Source organism: Stenella coeruleoalba (assembly GCF_951394435.1).
Source record: "Stenella coeruleoalba genome assembly, chromosome: 3".
NCBI lineage: Eukaryota > Metazoa > Chordata > Mammalia > Artiodactyla > Delphinidae > Stenella > Stenella coeruleoalba.
In genome coordinates, this window is record NC_137148.1 from 162,591,603 (window position 1) to 162,609,201 (window position 17,599).

A 17,599-nucleotide genomic window follows, 5' to 3' on the forward strand; every position below is an offset into this window, starting at 1 on the left:
TCACCAGTCAGTCACTCTTCTTGCCTGTTCACTCGATGCCAGCCCTGTATGCCAGCTGTGGTACTGTACTACTGTACTTTTCAAGGGACTGTACTGTAAGATTTTAAATGTTTTCTTTATTTTTTTGTGTTTGTTTGTTTTGTATGTATTATTTGTGTGAAAAGTATTATAAACCTATTACAGTACAGTACTATATAGCCGATTGTGTTAGTTGGGTACGTTGGCTAACTTTGTTGGACTTACAAATTGGACTTACAAACGCGCTCTCAGAATGGAACTCGTTCGCACGTAGGAGACTTGCTGCATATTGACAGGTGTCCTTAGAGAAGAGGAGGGATAGACAGAGAAGAGGAGAAGGCCATGGGAAATCAGAGGCAGAGACTGAAGTGATGCAGCCACGAGCCAAGGAACACCTGGGGCCCCCAGAAGCTGGAAGAGGCAAGGAAGCCTCCTCCCCCAGAGCCTTTGGAGGGAGCACGGCCCTGCCAACCTATGATTTCAAAGTTCTGGCTTCCAGAACTGTGACAGAATAAGTTTCTGTTGTTTTAAACTACCCAGTTTGTGGCAATTTACTATGGCAGCCGCAGGAAACTAACATAATGATACTGGGACTTGGTCCCAGAAAGCTCTGGTCTGACAGGGCACAGAGCCAGACTCAGACCCTCCAGCCTTGTGTGGTCAGGATGAGGCCAGAGGGAGGCCCCTCAACCTGAGGGAACCTGGGCAGAGAACAAGGAAGTCTTATTGGAAGATGGGGCATCAAACTGGGGTTTAAGAGGTAAATAGGAGTTTGCCAGTGGGGGCCATTCTTTCTAAGTAAGCTTGCCCAGACCTATCTGAGCTCAACTCCAGCTGAAGCTGAGATATTATTGGCCAATTACCCATAATACCAATAGTTATTAGTTCTTGGGAGTGTAGCTCCAATCCAACTTCATCTACTCAGTGCTGCCCTATAAGAGGGTAATACTGAGAAACAGGCTGCACTGAGAAACAGGTTTGGAGAGATTAGTAATGCTTCCCAAATCTGCTTGGCATCTCAAGGACTAAGCCATGATTTGAACCCAGGCTGCCTGTGGCCCCCCATCGATGACACAGGCAACATGCTGGCCTGGAGGGACGTTCACAGCTGCAGGACAGCAGTTCTCCTTGTCCGTTGAACTCAAGAGATTTTTTAATAACCTGCTTTTTCACCTCTTCTGGATCTCGTGTCATGACTGTGTTTGCCTCACATAATGAGAAACCAACAACTGGGTTTGGGTTGTTTCTTGTGTGTTGCGTGTGTCTGATGAGGGTGCCTATGGCCAACAGAAGGAAGTGAGGAAAAATTCTAGGAGGTTGGGAGCTAAGCCAAGTGGAGGGAACAGCCTGACCCCCGGCCTCTGTGCTCTGTTTACCTCTGCCGTGGCATGGCCTCTGGGGCTCGTGGAAGCTGCCAATGAGGAATGCAGGGTCCCGGCCGACTGAGCTCATCGCTGGCTGGCTGCCTGCGGCCTGCCCCACTGTTCCTCCCAGCTTGGCCATGGGACTGGCCATGAGGTCATCGGCTAACAATGCTGTGAAGGGGAGCCAGATCGGCCTGGCTGCCAGCATTCCAGAATTTGGTGAAGTGGAAACCACCAGGGAGCTAATGTCATCCTTTCCTGTCCCTAGGGACCACCCACGGGCTGTGTCCCCTTGTGAAGTTCCAGGAATAAAGGGAACTAATTACTGGTCCTGCTCGTAAAGTGACAGACACCCACTCATGAGTCAGCAGCTCCACTCCTGGACATGCACAGTGGAATACTATACAGCAAGGAAAAAGAACAAGGCACACAATAGGTGAAGAACACAGCCATTCACAGCCATGGTGTTGAGTGAAAGTCACCAGACAGAAAAGAGGATGTACTGGCTGGTTCTGTTTACATCAAGTTAGGAAACAGGCAAACTCATCCATGGTAACAGAGGTGGGCACAGCTGTTATCTGAAGGTAGGGAGAGTGATGGAGCTGGGAATGTTCTGGAACCTCATTTCGGGAGGTGGTTATGTGAAATGTCATCAAACTCAACACCTAAGATTAGGCCTTTTTGCTTTCTGTAAGTCATATCTTGATAAAAATTTAAAAATAAAAAGGCAGGGCTTCCCTGGTGGAACAGTGGTTGAGAGTCCGCCTGCCGATGCAGGGGACACGGGTTCGTGCCCCGGTCCGGGAAGATCCCACATGCCGTGGAGCGGCTGGGCCCGTGAACCATGGCCGCTGGGCCTGCGCATCCAGAGCCTGTGCTCCGCAACGGGAGGGGCCGCAGCAGTGAGAGGCCCGCGTACCGCAAAAAAAAATAATAATAATAAAATAAAATAAAATAATAAATAAAAAGGCAGAGGGCTGTAGAAAACATTTTTGTGATGCCTCAAAAAGTTACACATAGAATGATCATATGATCCAGCAATTCCCTTTCTGCGTACAACCTCACAAGAATTGAAAACAGGTCCTCAAATCTTCATGTATGTGTTCGCGAAAACACTACTCACAATAGCTGAAAAGGTGGAAACAACCCAATGACCATCAACGGATGAATGGATGAATGAAGTGTGGTGTCTTCATATGCTGGAATACTATTCAGTCATAAAAAAGAGAAAAGCACTGATACACACTCCAACATAGATGAGCCCTGAAAACACGCTGAGTGAAAGAAGCCAGATCTAAAAGGCCACATGCTGCACGATTCCGTTTATATATGTGATATTGTGACTTATCATAAGAAATATACATTTGGTCTTCCACCCCATTTCTGGCATAGAGCTCCTAAAACCCTTGGGATTTCCTGTGAAGAGAGAGATAAATGTGTCTTTCGTTATGTTATAGAGGTGACTTTTGAAAAACAACTCAAGGATAGAGGCTGGTTGCTAGGAGCACAAATCATGCAATTAGAGGGTTGGAACATTCAGCCCCAACCTCCCTATACCGCCCAATTCTGGGGATGGAAGAGGGGTTGGAGCTAGAGTTCAATCACCAATGGCCAATGACTTAATCAACTGTGCCTACATAATGAAGCTTCCATAAAACCCCAAAGGATGGGCTTTGGAGAGCTTCTGGGTTGATGATCATGCAGAGGTGCTGGGAGGGTGGTGTGCTGGAAGAGGACATGGAAAATCCATGCCCTTTTCACATACCTTGCCCTATGCATCTCTTCCATCTGGCTGTTGATCCGTTTCCTTTATTTTTTTTAAATATAAATTTATTTATTTATTTATTTTTGGTTGCGTTGGGTCTTCGTTGCTGCACACGGGCTTTCTCTAGTTGCGGCGAGCGGGGGCTGCTCTTTGTTGCGGTTCACGGACTTTGCATTGCGGTGGCTTCTCTTGTCGCGGAGCATGGACTCTAGGTACGTGGGCTTCAGTAGTTGTGGCACGCGGGCTCAGCAGTTGTGGCTCGCGGGCTCTAGAGTGCAGGCTCAGTAGTTGCGGTGCAGGGCTTAGTTGCTCCACGGCATGTGGGATCCTCCCGGACCAGGGGTCGAACCGTGTCCCCTGCCTTGGCCGACGGATTCTCAACCGCTGCGCCACCAGGGAAGTCCCTCCCTTTCCTTTAATATCCTTTGTAATAAACCTGTAATCTAGTGAGTGAATGGATTTCCTGAGTTCTCTCACTGGCTCTAGCAAATTAATCAAACCCAAGGAAGGGATTATGGAAACCTCTGATTTATAGCCATTGGTCAAAAGTACAGGTGACCACCTGGACTTGTGACTGGCATCTAAAGAGGGGTGGTGGAGGGCAGTCTTGTGGTACTGAGCCCTTAAGCCGTGGGGTCTGATGCTATCTCTGGGTAGACAGTGCCGTAACTGAGTTGAATTATAGGACACCCAGCTGGTGTCAGAGAATTGTTCATGTGGGGAAAGAATGTTTAATATGAAATGTCCAGAACAGGCAAATCCATAGAGATAGAAGGCAGATTAGTGGCTGCCAGGGGCTGGGGGAGGGGGGATGGGGAGTGACTGCTAATGGGGACGGGGTCTCCTTTTGGGGTGATGAAAATATTCTGGAACTAGACACAGGTGGTGGTTTCACAACACTGTGAATGTACTAAATGCCACTCAATCGCTCACTTTATTTATTTATTTTTAAAATTTATTTATTTATTTATTTTGGCTGCATTGGGTCTTCGTTGCTGCGCGCGGGCTTTCTGTAGTTGCGGCGAGTGGGGGCTATTCTTCGTTGCGGTGCGCGGGCTTCTCATTGCGGTGGCTTCTCTTGTTGCGGAGCATGGGCTCTAGGCGCGCGGGCTTCAGTAGCTGTGGCGCATGGGCTTAGTTGTTCCGCGGCATGTGGGATCTTCCTGGACCAGGGCTCGAACCCATGTTCCCTGCATTGGCAGGCGGACTCTTAACCACTGCGCCACCAGGGAAGTCCTGTTCACTTTAAAAGTTGAATTTTCTGTGAATTTCCTGGGGAGGCTCATACCTGGGAGGCATGAGAAGCTGTCCCATGACAGCTTTCCAAGAGAGGTAAGGAGGTGAGTGGTGATGGCTTCCGAGAAACTCCCCCCAGGCCTCCAAACTCTGGGTTCCCAGGGCACCCAGGAATTCTGACAAGACTCAGATGAGGTCTGCGTGGCCTGTGTGGACACGTGCAAGATCCTATGGTGAGATCGTCCCCTACAACTCTACCTACCTTACTTGCCCCTCAAAGTCTTTGTTTCCTTATCCCTAGAAAGGAACTGAGTCCCATGGAAAGAAGAGGACTGGTCCAGCCTCCCAACCAGCTGCAGTCAGTTGGACATGATGGTGACATGAGCAGAGAGACGTCTCTACTAAGCACCTGCTGAATGCCTGGGGCATCACATCGAGAGCCTCAGCCCTCCACCCCCATAGCTGGGCGATAATCCCACTGACAGAAGCTGAGGCTGAGACCCAGTGGAGCCAGAGGCTTGGTGGGACTCACACAGCTGGAGGTGGGGAAGGCCTGGACTCCATTTCTCCAGTAGGAGCCTTGCCGTGTGACACCCCTCCTTGTATCTGTTGCCTGCACACACTCCGTCACACTTTACACACCCCCACGATCTGCTTTGCACAGTGGCCCATCCTGAGGCCAGGAAGCTGGGAGTAGGCACAGGGATGGATGCCTGGGGCCAGGAGTCCTGAGCAGTAGGGCAAGGGCTGGGTACCCCAGGAGAAAGGATGTTCCTGGGGCACCCTCTACCCCTCTATCCTCTGGTGACTGGACTTGATACCAGCCTTCACTGCCCCAGGCCCTGGCACCCAAATTCTCTGCCACCTCTTCTTCAGGCCCAGCCAAAGGATGGGGGCCCAGAGTAGCTTCATCCCTGCCCAAGCCTTCAAGAAGCCCCCAGTCTGGGGCAGACAGAGACAAGCAAGCACACACACTCCCAGCGCTGTGGGGTCAGGGCTGGGCTGGAGGAAGGCATGGGGTTGGAAGCACCCTGCTGAGCCTGGAAAGGAAATGTCAGAAGGCTTCCTGGAGGAGGGGCTTTCTGAGTAGGGTTTTGAGGAATGGATAGGAGTTCCCCAGCTGAAGATGAGTAACTGCAAAAACACCCAGTTTATCAAGCACCTGCTATGTGCCTGGTCCTGTCCTTTACACCTCATTTGACCTTCTCTCCAGTGAAAGTCTCAATCCTTCCTTATTTTCCAGATGAAGAAATAGAGGTGTGATGGAGAGGAATGGTTTGCCCCAGGTTGCACTTTCTGGCCGTTTTTTTTTTTCCTCTGCTTCCTTTGTTTTTCACTATCTTCAGCCTTTGACCCTAAGCAAAGAGGGGAGAGCAGGAATCTCATCAGGGAAGAAAGCCACCTCATCCCTTAAGCTCCTGTTGTGGAGTTTAGCACATAGTAATAAATCTTTTTTGAGAAAATTATTCTTCCCTCCAGTCCACCAAGCTGGGATGATGTCCCCATTTCACAGAAGAGGATACTGAGGCTCAGAGAGGCTCCTGAGGGGGATTTCCCAGCATACCGAGGAGCTCCTACCCATCAGAAAGCACTGCCCCCTGAAAAGCAGCCGAAGACCCCGCCCAGTTGTGGTCCCTGGAGTGTTTACTCTGCACCCACGGTGGGCGGGACCAGGCAGGCGGGGGCGGACAAAGTCCGGGGACTATAAAGGCTAGTCCAGCAGCGTCCGGTCAGTCCCAGCTTAGAGCTTAACTAACACAGCCATGCCAGGGCAGAGACCGACACCACCACACTGCTCTCCGATGCTGCTGATGCTGTTCATGTTCTCCTGGCTGCCGTCGCGAGGCGCCCTATCTCTGGCCCAGGAGCACCTCCCCACTTTCCCGGGACCCTCAAACGTGCACTCCAGTCCTGATGTCTCCAGATTCCGGGAGTTGCGGAAACGCTACGAAGATTTGCTGACCCGGCTTCGAGCGAACCAGACCCGGGAAGACTCGAACCCGGACCTCATTCCCCTTCCTCAAGTCCTGGTAGTCACTCCAAAGCGTGAGTAAAATCTCGGAGACCCCACCCTGGGCAGCTCCCATCATTTAACCAGTGGTTCTTAAACATAGAGGCCTAGACCTGCCGCCGAGCCTCAGTTTTCCCATCCATGAACCCGGCAAGAAAGTCACCCCTCGAGGCTGATGGGGGAACTAAAGGCTGGGTTTGCATCAGGACCAGGCGAGGCTTAGCCAACCTGAGATGTTACAACACCTCCCCGGGTGGCAGATGGGGAAACTAAGGCCAGAGAATCCAGAGACTCTACTGAACACTCCAAGAGTCCGGAGAACCCAGAGACAAGGTTGGGCGAGGGCACGTGGTCCCTGCTCTTGGATGTGAGGAAAGGGTTGGAGGGGGATTTCCAGTGGGAAGGATCCAGGGGTCCGGCGGAAGGGCGGGACGGGGAAAGGGACAGAGAGGTGCACAGAGATGCGCAGAACCTGCTTGGGCTGGTTCCGAATCTGATGCAATCGCGCGCCAAGGCACTGCTAAAGTTGCACGTGACTGGTGCCTTAGGGAGGGAGTGGAGTATTTTCACGCCCTCCACCGAGCCTCCAGCGGATGGAGGGGGTGCAAGGAGATGTGGGCTGCGCTAGGAACTGGGAGTTGAGGGGTGGATGTCAGGCCAGAAGGAAGAGCTCTTATCCCGCCCTAATCCCACTTGTGCTGTGGGACTCCAGGAAAACTTCCCTCTCTCTGAGCCTAGTGACTGGGTTGCGAGCCCTCAAACCTCAGTCTCCCCAGTCTCCCCAACATCTGTACCAGCCTGGAGGTCTGAGAATCCTGGGGAGCCAGACACCCTTCATTTCTCAGATATGGAGGCAACCAGAGAGTTGAAAACACAGTAGCTCGTTAACTAAGCACCTACTATGTGTCAGACACAGTGGTGACCAAGCAGACAGAAATCCCCGCTGAGATTCTGGTGGGGGAGGCAAATAATAGACAACCAAATAAAATAGGTCGGTGCCAATTTTAGGCAGGCTGGAGTGGTATGTAACCAGCCATGCTGAGATTCAGGGGAGGAGTGTGGCCGGTAGAGGAAGTAGCTTGTGCAAAGGCCGTGAGGTAAGATCTAGCTTGGGGTGTTGGAGGAAATGGGCACACACACACACCACCACCACCCCGCGCCCGGCACACAGTAAGCCCGTGAATGACTGGTTTCCCTCTCTCCCATAGTGCGACTTGGACCAGGCGGCCACCTGCACCTGCGCATCCCCCGGGTCGACTTAACTGAGGGGCTCCCGGCAGCCTCCCGCCTGCATAGGGCCCTTCTCCGGCTGTCCCCGAAGGCGCGGAGCTCGTGGGACGTGACGCGGCCACTACAGCGTCAGCTCAGCCTCGGAAGCTCCCGGGCTCCCGCAATACGCCTGCGACCGTTGCGGCGACCGGACCAGTTGCTGGAGGCATTGTCTTCTGCACAGCCCCAGCTTGAGCTGCACTGGCGGACAAGCGCCACCAGGGGGCGACGCCACGCGCATGCTCGCACCCGGGACGGTTGCCCGCTAGGGGAGGGGCGCTGCTGTCGCCTGCAGAGCCTGCGCGCGTCGCTCGAGGACCTGGGCTGGGCTGACTGGGTGTTGGCGCCGCGCGAGCTGGACGTGCGCATGTGCACCGGCGCGTGCCCGAGCCACTTCCGATCGGCTAACACGCACGCGCAGATGCAAGCGCGCCTGCATGGCCTGAACCCTGATGCTGCGCCTGCCCCATGCTGCGTGCCAGCCAGCTACGATCCGGTGGTGCTCATGCACCAAGACAGCGACGGCCGCGTGTCACTCACGCCCTTCGACGACCTCGTGGCCAAGGACTGCCACTGCGTGTGAGCAGCCCTGGTCTTTCACTTATGGCACAGATGCAATGGAAATGACTTTAGTTGTCCTTGTCTGTCTAATGGGCTCGTGGAACCTGAAATACCCGATTCCTAACCATTGCTGTCTGCTCCCTCCTGGCCCAAACCTATGTATTTATGTTTGTATTTATTATTAATTTATTGGGGTGATCTGCCTGGGGACTGGAGGGCTGGGGAGGCGTGGTCTGACAGGGTGTGCGTTTATGGAAAACTCTGGTAATAAAAATGAAGCTGTCTGACCTGACCCCTGTGGTGTCCAGGATGGAGCTGGTGACCTTGGGAAGAGCCCACCCCCGCTGGCCTCAGTTCCCTCAGGGGAGCTGATATGAGATGATTGGAACAGTCCGGGAAATGGGTGGCAGGACGTTCTTGGGGATGCCAAGAGATTGGACGGTGGTCACGATGCCAATGGTCCTCAAGCGCAGCCGGGGACATCCCTCTCTCTGTTTCTGTGCTTCTCTACCTCCCCATTCCTCTGCTTTTGTTTCTGAGACCCTTTTGGGTCTCAGCCTCCCTCCATCTCTTCTGATCTCTCAGTACTCCTGTTTCCGTAATTATCTGGCCCTGTCTCTATCACCATCCTGCTCTCTCTCCCTCCATGGGGGTCACCTTTCCAAACACAGGCAGCCCAGAGTCACATGCATTGTGTGTGAATCTGCCCCCGACCTGGAAGAGTCCCATTACCTCTCCTGTTTGTGGCACCTCCCTTCATGTTAATCATGCCTTTATCCTTTCATATAAAAAGAGCAGGGAGAGGGACTTCCCTGGTGGCACAGTGGTTAAGAATCCACCTGCTAAAGCAGGGGATGTGGGTTCGAGCCCTGGTCCGGGAAGATCCCACGTGCCATGGAGCAACTAAGCCCGTGTGCCACAACTACTGAAGCCCGCATGCCTAGAGCCCATGCTCTGCAACAAAGGAATCCACTGCAATGAGAAGCCTGAGCACCTCAATGAAGAGTAGCCCCCGCTCGCCACAACTAGAGAAAAGCCCGTGCACAGCAATGAAGACCCAACGCAGCCAAAAATAAATTAATTAACTAACTAATTTTAAAAAAAGAGCAGGGAGAAGTAAGCTGTGAAGAACGTTTTCATGCACACCACATCTCCCAGGTTATATCTTATCCTACTTAGGATCTTAGAATTGCTGAGCTGTACCAAGCCCAGCCCCTTCCCCACACCCACTTGCCTGTTCACCCTGAGGAACTGTCATGGGAGTCTGGAGGACAGAGCACCCAGCTTCAGCAGTGAGTGAGATGTGTCCCCTGTGAACCCCAGCATCCAGAGGCAGATCTGAATGACTGCAGGTGCCCCGAATGTATTCAGTGAGTACCCACTTTGTGCCAGGCCATGGCTGGGCACTGAGGACACGAAGGAGCAACGTAGGCAAAATTCCACCACTCCGTTCAAGCTCAGCTGAGTGCAGGGACAAACGAGTAGAAGATAAATCATAAGCGGCTGATGGTAGTAAGAATCGTGCAAAGAGGTCAACCCAGGCAATGCATTAGTGAGCAGAGGAAGACAGATTTTTGGCAGCAGGAGTGGGGGCTCGAGTAGTGTCTAGGGCAGGGATGCAGGGGTGCAAGGAAGCTGAAGACCCTCATAGGTTGCCTCTCCCACCCTGGGTCACTCCCAGGTGTTGGGGAAGCCAAGGGAACCTCAAAATTAAACTCAATGTCAGGATCACCCAAAGGTAGCAGCTGCCATACTGAGTCTCTCCCCAAACATCAACTGCTGCCTTTGCCGGACACTGCTGCCCATGTGCCTTTTCACACCTCCAGGCTGGTCCCCCTGCCCAGTGTGCCTTGTCCTTTCTACTTCTCGAACACCTATGCATCCTTCAAAACACACTTCAGATTCCCCTCTTACGTACAGCCCTTTTTAAACTCCTTCATTCATCTCCCTCTGGGGACCGTCGTTCCATCTCTCCTTCTGGCCCAGGCTTGACCTCCCAGGACTGGGGGTGTCTGTGTCCAGCTCTGTCTCCCCTAGTTTGGGGGCTTGGCAGGAGTCGGGCTGGGAGCAGCTGACAGGAAACCCAGCTGAGGCATGAGCTTGAACAAACGCTTGAAATACACTGAGCTCTGGGAGTGAGGAACTCTGCCTGAGGAGGAACCAGGGAAGGGTTCCCAGAGTGGCATTGGCATTGCACCTGGGCCTTGAAGGATGAGTTAAGGTATCTCAGCATATTAGAGCTAAAACAGCCTTAGAGGCCAATTTTAATCACCTTGTTTTACAGATGGGGGAACTGAAGCCCAGAGGGTTAATGGCAGAGTCAGGAAGTGGACCCATGCCTCCTGATGCCCAGACCAGAGTTCTGCATCTGCATTTAGATGCTTAAGAGTGAGAAAACGTGGAAGGGGATGGCAATCTGGGCAAAAGGAAAGGCATGGGTAAATGACATGAGAAAATGAAAGCTTCAGGAGGGAGGTGAGCTTGATGGAGAGGAGGCCCAGACCAGAAGGGCAGAGGAATGGGAGAGGGCAGTGGGTTGGGCAGGGCTGGGTCACGCAGGTCTCAACCACCAGGCTGAGAATCTGGGGGCAGTGGGGAGCCATAGAGTGTGCGTGAGCAGGGGAGGGGCGCAGTCCCATTCATGAGTTATAAGGATCCCTTTGAGGCTAGTGTGGGCTGCCCTGGGGGGCCAAGTCTGGATACCAGGCACCTGAGAAGGGGGCCTGAGAGTGACAGAGGGGAGAGACTGGAGGTTGGGAGCAATTTGGGAGTCCCAGACCTCTCGTCTTGGAAGCCCAGCAGCCTCATCTGTCCCGCAGAATTTATTGGTCAATACTTGCACACCAACGGGAGGGTGACGACAGAGTTCACACGTTGACCCTCCCATCCCTGTGTTGGGGTCTCTCCTTCTCCACTTCTAGCAGCCGAGTGGCCTGAGGAGCAGAGTGGTCTAGGGAGGGGGCTGCAGAGCCTCCCTGGGGCCTCAAGGATGATCCTTCCCTGGCCCCATTCCTCAGATGGGAAGACTGAGGCCAGGGAAGATCCAGGGTGCCCCAAGTCACCTGGAAGGGGGTAGGCTGGAGTTTGAGATGTTGAAGGCTCAGCGCCCAGAGATCACATACTCTTCTTCATCCGATGGGGCCTGGCCCAGCGACTGCAAGTTGCAGTAGACAGGCTGGGAATCATGGTGGCGGCTCTCATAGTTCATGTAGAAGTCGTTGTCCTCTGAAGGGTGAGGCCTGTGGGGACAGACAGATGGGAGGGCAGGTAGGATTCAGGGAGCGGGCACATCAGCTTTGAGAGGCAAAGTAGTTCAGGGCGATTGAGTCCACTCCTAATTATTACATATGAGAAAAGTGAGTCATGGGGCAGTGTTCTCCCAGCCTGGCCCAACTTTCTGTGAGGAAAGCAAGTAAGGGGCAGTGATTCAGGGAATATTCTGTGGATTCAGCATTGTAACGCTGTGGTCCAAGGACCTTGAGTCATTGTAGGGTTTTTTTCTTCCTTAAAGTTGAGATGGTTGCCCATTTTTTTACATTAAATTCTAGATTTTGTTTTCCTCTTGAAAAACTGGAAGCTCTAGTCACACCAGCCACATGAACACAAGTAGCTGGAGCTGAACCAGTGCCCCTTCGGATGGGAAATGTTTTCACCAGGTCCCCAGAAGCAGCTGAATTTGTGGTCTTGATACAAAAATAAATCTCTGAGCCTCAGTTTCCCCATCCACAAAATGGATCAGGGAGGAGGTAGCTTCTTAGGAGTGTCTTGCTATGGTGGGCAAGACACCCAGAGAAGAACTTTCCTGCCTCCAGAACATCCTAACACCCCCACCCCCGCTCCTCTTGTAAAAAAGGCCACTTTGGGTAAATGGTGTCTATCGGTCATTTGTACTTTAGTATAATTTACTCCAAATACATAAATGGTTGTATGGGGATGGAACTCAGGGTTTGTTTCTTGCTTCTGCTTCTGACCTTGGGCATGTCATTCCCCTGCCTTCCAGAACCTCCATTTCTTTCTTTCTTTCTTTCTTTCTTTCTTTTTCTTTTTTCAGCCACACCGCACGACTCGTAGGACCTTAGTTCCCCGACCAGGGATTGAACCCGCACCCTCACCAGTGAAAGCACAGCGTCCTAACCACTGGACCACCAGGGAATTTCCAGAACCTCCATCTCTGCAACTTTAAAATGTAGGTTGGGATTGACACATCCAATTCTTAACAGTGTTTTTAGAGGAGACTGGTCCTGAGGTCTTGGTGACAGCGAGGCAGAGGCAAGCATCAGAACACAAGCTGCCTTAGGGAGTGTGGTGCCTTCAACTCCTTACCTCAGCCCACTTCTGCATTTGAGCTCTATTTGCATCTGCTTTGCATATTCTCTTATTTCTCACCAATAGTCTCTCACAGGCCTCCCCACCTTTTGGATTCTGCGGCCGCAAAACCCAGCCACGACCCTCTTCCCTTCCTGCTTGGATCCTCCCAGCCCCCTCCAACTTCAGCCCTGATGTCTTGCCTTCTCAAAACACATCCACAGCAGATTCTCTGTTCTCTCCCACTGCCAGGCTTTTGCCCTTCCTTGTGCCTGCCCCCCTGAAATCCCCTCCACTCCCTCATCCAACCTGGAAAAGTTGAACCCATCTATCTAAGCCCAGGCAACTTTGGAGGCAGGACTTTGTGGGGTAGAGAGAGACACAGATGGCTCTCTTAGCATCTCCTGTGTGTCAGAAGGAGACCGGAGTGCTGTCCCATTTCACAGAGACCGAAACAGAAGTTCAGAGACGGCCCTGGGTCACACGACATCTGAGCCCAGGCCGCTGACTGGTACCGCAGAACCCCGACTCTGCTTTGAACACCTGCCTCCTCTCTCCCAATCCTTGGCAGCCAGAAGCTGGGTTTGCGGGTCATGAGAGGAACACTTGTCTCCTACACAAGAACTCAATTCTTATCCCAACTCCATGAGGCGGAGGGCTGTTATTGTTCCCATTTTATCGGTGAAGAAACGGTGACCCAGAGAGGTGGAAATGACTTGCCCAAGATCACACAGCCTGTAAGAGGCAGAGCTGGGAATTGAACCCTGGCCAACTGGCTCCAGAGTCTTGCAAGCAGATGTGTGTGGGTCACTCACCTGTGTTCAGCCCACTGGTGCCTGGCAGCTGGTTGGCCCACAAACATGTTCTCATAGTCAGAAGTGGAAGATCCGGGCAGGGTGGCTGCTGGGAGCTTAGGGCTGAGGCCCCGGCTACTATACCGTGGCTGCTGGCCCGAACCAGACCTGGGACCATTCTGAGCAGCCCACGTTTTGCTCATGCCCCAGCTACTGCCTACCCGACGTCTACGGAGTCTCCACGCCAGCACTGGGCCAGCAATGGCAAGCATGAGGAGCAGGCTTCCACCGGCCACCAGAGCTCCTGTGGTTATCATGGTCAGGGGAAGGCCACAGCGCACTTTCAAGAAGGCAGAGACGTTGCGCCAGGCGCCGGTGGACACATCCAGGCACAGCAGAGGCTGTGGGCCAGAGCAGTTGTCCCGCCGGACCTCGTGCCAGGGTGATAGGCCACAGCTGCAGTCAGCCCTCACGTCAAGGTCACAGTGTTCGGCCAGTGCCCTGTCCACGGGGTCCAGGGGGTTGTTGGTCACATCCAGGACCTGCAGCTTTCCCAGGTGAGCAAAAAAAAGCGGTGGGAGCTTTCGAAGGCCATTCCCAGACAGGTCGAGATGAAGCAGACTGCTGGCCTGCAGAGACTGGTTCTGAGGCAGCAGGCTCAGGTTTTGGCCACTGAAGTTCAGGCATGTGTCTGTGAACTCCCGGGTCCAGTCCACGTCCCCTGAGGACACGTGGCACGACAATTCCTGGCTGCCTGGACGGAGCAGTAACAGCAGCGGCAACAACAGCACCCACACCGGGGCGCCCCCCATGCAAGCAACCTAAGCGGAGACACCGGAATCCAAGCCCCAGCCTCAGTCTGGGGTCACCCTCCCCCTCGCCACCTATGTTTGTTATATACATTTTTAATAGCCGAGAGCAGCTCAGGCCACTTCTGAAGTGTTAAAACTTAGCCCTTCCGCTGGTGGCTCCTCTTTGATTGGCTCTGGCCCCCTGCCTCAGTCTCCCCTTCCGGGGAATGGGTACCTAACCGGGATGCCTCAGGGGCTTGGAAGGCGAGGAGGAGACCTGACCCAGACAACCCCTTCCCCTTCTCTCAGATCAGCCCCTTTGGGCTAAGTTGCCCAATTTCCCCCAACATTTCAGGAGCCCTCTCTGGCCAAGTCGGGACTACATGTAAATGAGCCGTTGCCCCGGAAACGACCCCGCCCCTCTGCCTTTCTTTTCCGAACTGCAGGCTGTTGGGAGTCTTGGGCTGGCGGTGGGGGTGGGGGTGGGGGGTGCTGCTGACGGGGTCCCACCAGCTGTGGTTGGCACAGACCCAAGTTCTAGTGCCTCCGTCCTACCTTTCTGGTCCCCCTGCCACGCCTTGGCCTCGGTCGTGCTAGAAGTCTCCGGTGCCGAGGGGCTGCGTCGTGGCTCACCCGGACGCGGGGGTCAGAGGGTCTGACCCTCCGCGGATCCGGATCCACTGCGGTGCCTGGCGCTTCTCAGGCTCTGTACCCAGCGACTCAGGGGAAGAGGAACTGGTGTCGGCTGAAGTGCAGAGGGGAAGAATGAAGAAGATACAGAGACCCGCCCCCACCCCCTCCCCGCTGAAAGGCCTCAAGGACCAGGATTCTTACGGGAAGGGCAGGGGCAGCCTGCTTCCTTCTTGCTGGAACCCAATGACTACATGTCCCCCAGTAACACCCCAACTAACTGCTACCTCATCAGCTCACTTCCTGGTCTCAGCTCAGTTGAATCCCAACCCATGCATTCATTTATTCGTTCAACAAACATCATCCATGCTGAGCCCCCAAGAGACTTCAGTCCTGTCCAGTTGCTTCAGGAGCAACCAGTCTCGGAAAAAGACAGAACCGGACACAGGCACCCCAAGTCTGATGGAGTCAGGTCAAGGCCAGAGTGAGGGACAGGGTACTGGAAGTTTTCCTGGAGAGGAGACATTAGAATTGGGGTTTCAACACATGAGTAGGAGTTTGCCAAGGATTCCTTGGCAAACGGCCTTTGACTTTCCAAGCTCCTAGCCTCTCCCACAAGATCAGAGCTCTCCTCATGTACAAATCATGCCTCCATGCTGCAGGGGGGATGTGAGGAGGGCTCCCTGGGGGAGGGGATGTTGAGTCTGGGGCTTGGAGGATGAGTTGCAGTGGAAGGCAGAAAGGAATGCATTGCAGATTCCAGGCAGAAGGCACAGCAGGAGTAAAGGTCCTGCAGCTTGAGAAAGCATGGCCGGCTGGGACAGCGTGGTTAGGAGTGGCTGGAAGGGACTGACTAAATGGAGGAACTGGTGACATGGGCAGGTTGGGGAGGTAGCACAGGCCTCCAAAGCCAGGCGGAGGAGTGGGGCTTTATTCCCAGGGCCAAGCAGGTATGTGAGCAGGGGAGGGGCACTGTGTCAAAAGATTCTTCTGGAGTGCGTCTGGGGTCTGGAGGTGGCAAACCTTTTGAGGAGCCTGGAGTCCCAGAGGGAGAGGGGGAGCTGAGTCAGACCTGAGGGACAGTGACACAAGAGAGATTGAGGAGGGAATGGGTACAGGTAGGCTGGCAGAGAGTCTCAACCTCACTGGGGTCCGGGCTTCAGGCAGACCAGGTTCAAATCCTTTCCAGCCCCTGGCTCACTGCTTGACCTTAACTGTTCTGTACCTCAGTTTCCACATCTGTAAAATGGTACCTCAGTTTCCACATCTGTAAAATGGTACCTCAGTTTCCACATCTGTAAAATGGGATAAATGTCAAGAGTCTTTCCTGGACTCTGGGAGGCTGGAGTCTACTCCCCCACGCTTTCCCCTCTCCTCAGACTCTGCCCCTTTTCCATCTCCAAACTCAGACGAATGGTCAAAGGTCTTGAAACTGAGACTTTGGGGAAGGGCTACAATTTGTTCTTCAACAACCCAAAGATACTCACTCCTAGTAAAACACAGCAGATCACAGCAACTCTGAGATACTGTTTGATTCCATCTATCAGATGGGCAAAAATTCAAACGTGTGATGACACCCTGTGCTGGCCAGGCTGTGGGGAAACAGGCAACCCCACACATTGCTGGGGGAGCATCTGTGGTGCAGCCCGATGTAAGGCATCCTGTCACAGGAGTGATGAAGGCGCATGCCCACTGATCCAGCACCCCACTCCTGGGACTCCTGAATATTTTCATGTTTACAACATGACAGGGGCAGGAACTGATGAGTGGATAAACTAAATGTAGTCCATCCATACCGTGAACATTATTTGGCCATAAAAAGGAATGAAGCTCTGATACACACTACACGCGGATGAACCTCAAAAACATTATGCTGAGTGAACAAAGCCAGACACAAAAGACTACACAGTGTATGATTTCATTAATATAAAGTGTCCATAACAGGCAAATCCACAGAGACAGATAGTAGATTAGTGATTGTCAGGGGCTGGGGAGTGGGATACGGAGAGTGACTGCTAATGGGGACGGGGTTTCCTTTTGAGGTAATAAAAATGTTCTGGAACTAAATAGGGATGATGGTTGCACACACTGTGAATGTACTAAAAATCACTGAATTGTTCACTTTAAAGTGGCTAACGTGGTAAATTTTTGTTAAGTGTACTTTGCACAATTTAAAAAAAAAGTCACCTGAAACTTACAAGATGTCGTAAATCAACTATACTTGAATAAAAAAAAATTTTTAAGGCAAAAAGATGACAGAGCTACAGGATGATTCATTGCAGCACTGCTTGTTTTATGAAAACAAAAATTGGAAACCACCTAAGGGATTGGTTTGATCAATAACAGCTCATCTATCCTGGGAGGTGCTACAGAGTCATGAAAATGAAATTATAGATCTCTATGAAACAATAAGGAAAGACTCATTCATTTCCTCCACAAACAATTATTAAGCTCCTACTGTGTGCCAGGCACTGGTCTAGGAGCTGCAGATACAGCCATGAACAAAACAGACAAACTCCCAATCCCCGTGGAGTTCTTGTAGTAGTCGGGGAGGCTGGAAACATGCGGAATCTATCAAGAAAATATGGAACTTCCCTGGTGACGCAGTGGTTAAGAACCCGCCTGCCAATGCAGGGGACACAGGTTCGATCCCTGGTCCGCGAAGATCCCACATGCCACGGAGCAACTAAGCCCATGCACCACAACTACTGAACCTGCGCTCGAGAGCCCGCAAGCCGCAACTACTGAGCCCGCATGCCACAGCTACTGAAGCCTGTGCACCTAGAGCCCCTGCTCTGCAACAAGAGAAGCCACCGCAGTGAGAAGCCCATGCGCCGTAATGAAGAGTAGCCCCC

General features: G+C 52.8%; 2 protein-coding genes across 2 annotated transcripts; one reads left to right on the top strand and one right to left on the bottom strand.

Annotated features, from left to right (window-relative positions):
- The first annotated feature begins 4,930 nt into the window (after positions 1–4,930).
- On the top strand, positions 4,931–8,336 carry GDF15 (growth differentiation factor 15). Its single transcript, XM_079916950.1, has 2 exons — positions 4,931–6,429; positions 7,603–8,336. Exons 1-2 carry the CDS (start codon positions 6,147–6,149, stop codon positions 8,244–8,246), a joined length of 927 nt encoding a protein of 308 aa, XP_079773076.1. The 5' UTR covers positions 4,931–6,146; the 3' UTR covers positions 8,247–8,336.
- Positions 8,337–10,949: 2,613 nt separating this feature from the next.
- LRRC25 (leucine rich repeat containing 25) lies at positions 10,950–14,912 on the bottom strand. The gene is made up of 3 exons (XM_079917219.1): positions 14,670–14,912; positions 13,345–14,144; positions 10,950–11,463 (listed from the first exon to the last, which is right to left on the bottom strand). Exons 2-3 carry the CDS (start codon positions 14,133–14,135, stop codon positions 11,325–11,327), a joined length of 930 nt encoding a protein of 309 aa, XP_079773345.1. The 5' UTR covers positions 14,136–14,144; positions 14,670–14,912; the 3' UTR covers positions 10,950–11,324.
- Between the last annotated feature and the right edge of the window lie 2,687 nt (positions 14,913–17,599).

Excerpts from the sequence above, each read along its gene's own strand:
- GDF15 (XM_079916950.1), top strand. The coding sequence starts at position 6,147 with ATGCCAGGGCAGAGACCGACACCACCACACTGCTCTCCGATGCTGCTG. Across the intron at positions 6,430-7,602 it reads CCTGGTAGTCACTCCAAAGC|TGCGACTTGGACCAGGCGGC; the intron begins GTGAGTAAAATC and ends TCTCTCCCATAG.
- LRRC25 (XM_079917219.1), bottom strand. The coding sequence starts at position 14,135 with ATGGGGGGCGCCCCGGTGTGGGTGCTGTTGTTGCCGCTGCTGTTACTG. Across the intron at positions 11,464-13,344 it reads CACCAGTGGGCTGAACACAG|GCCTCACCCTTCAGAGGACA; the intron begins GTGAGTGACCCA and ends CTGTCCCCACAG.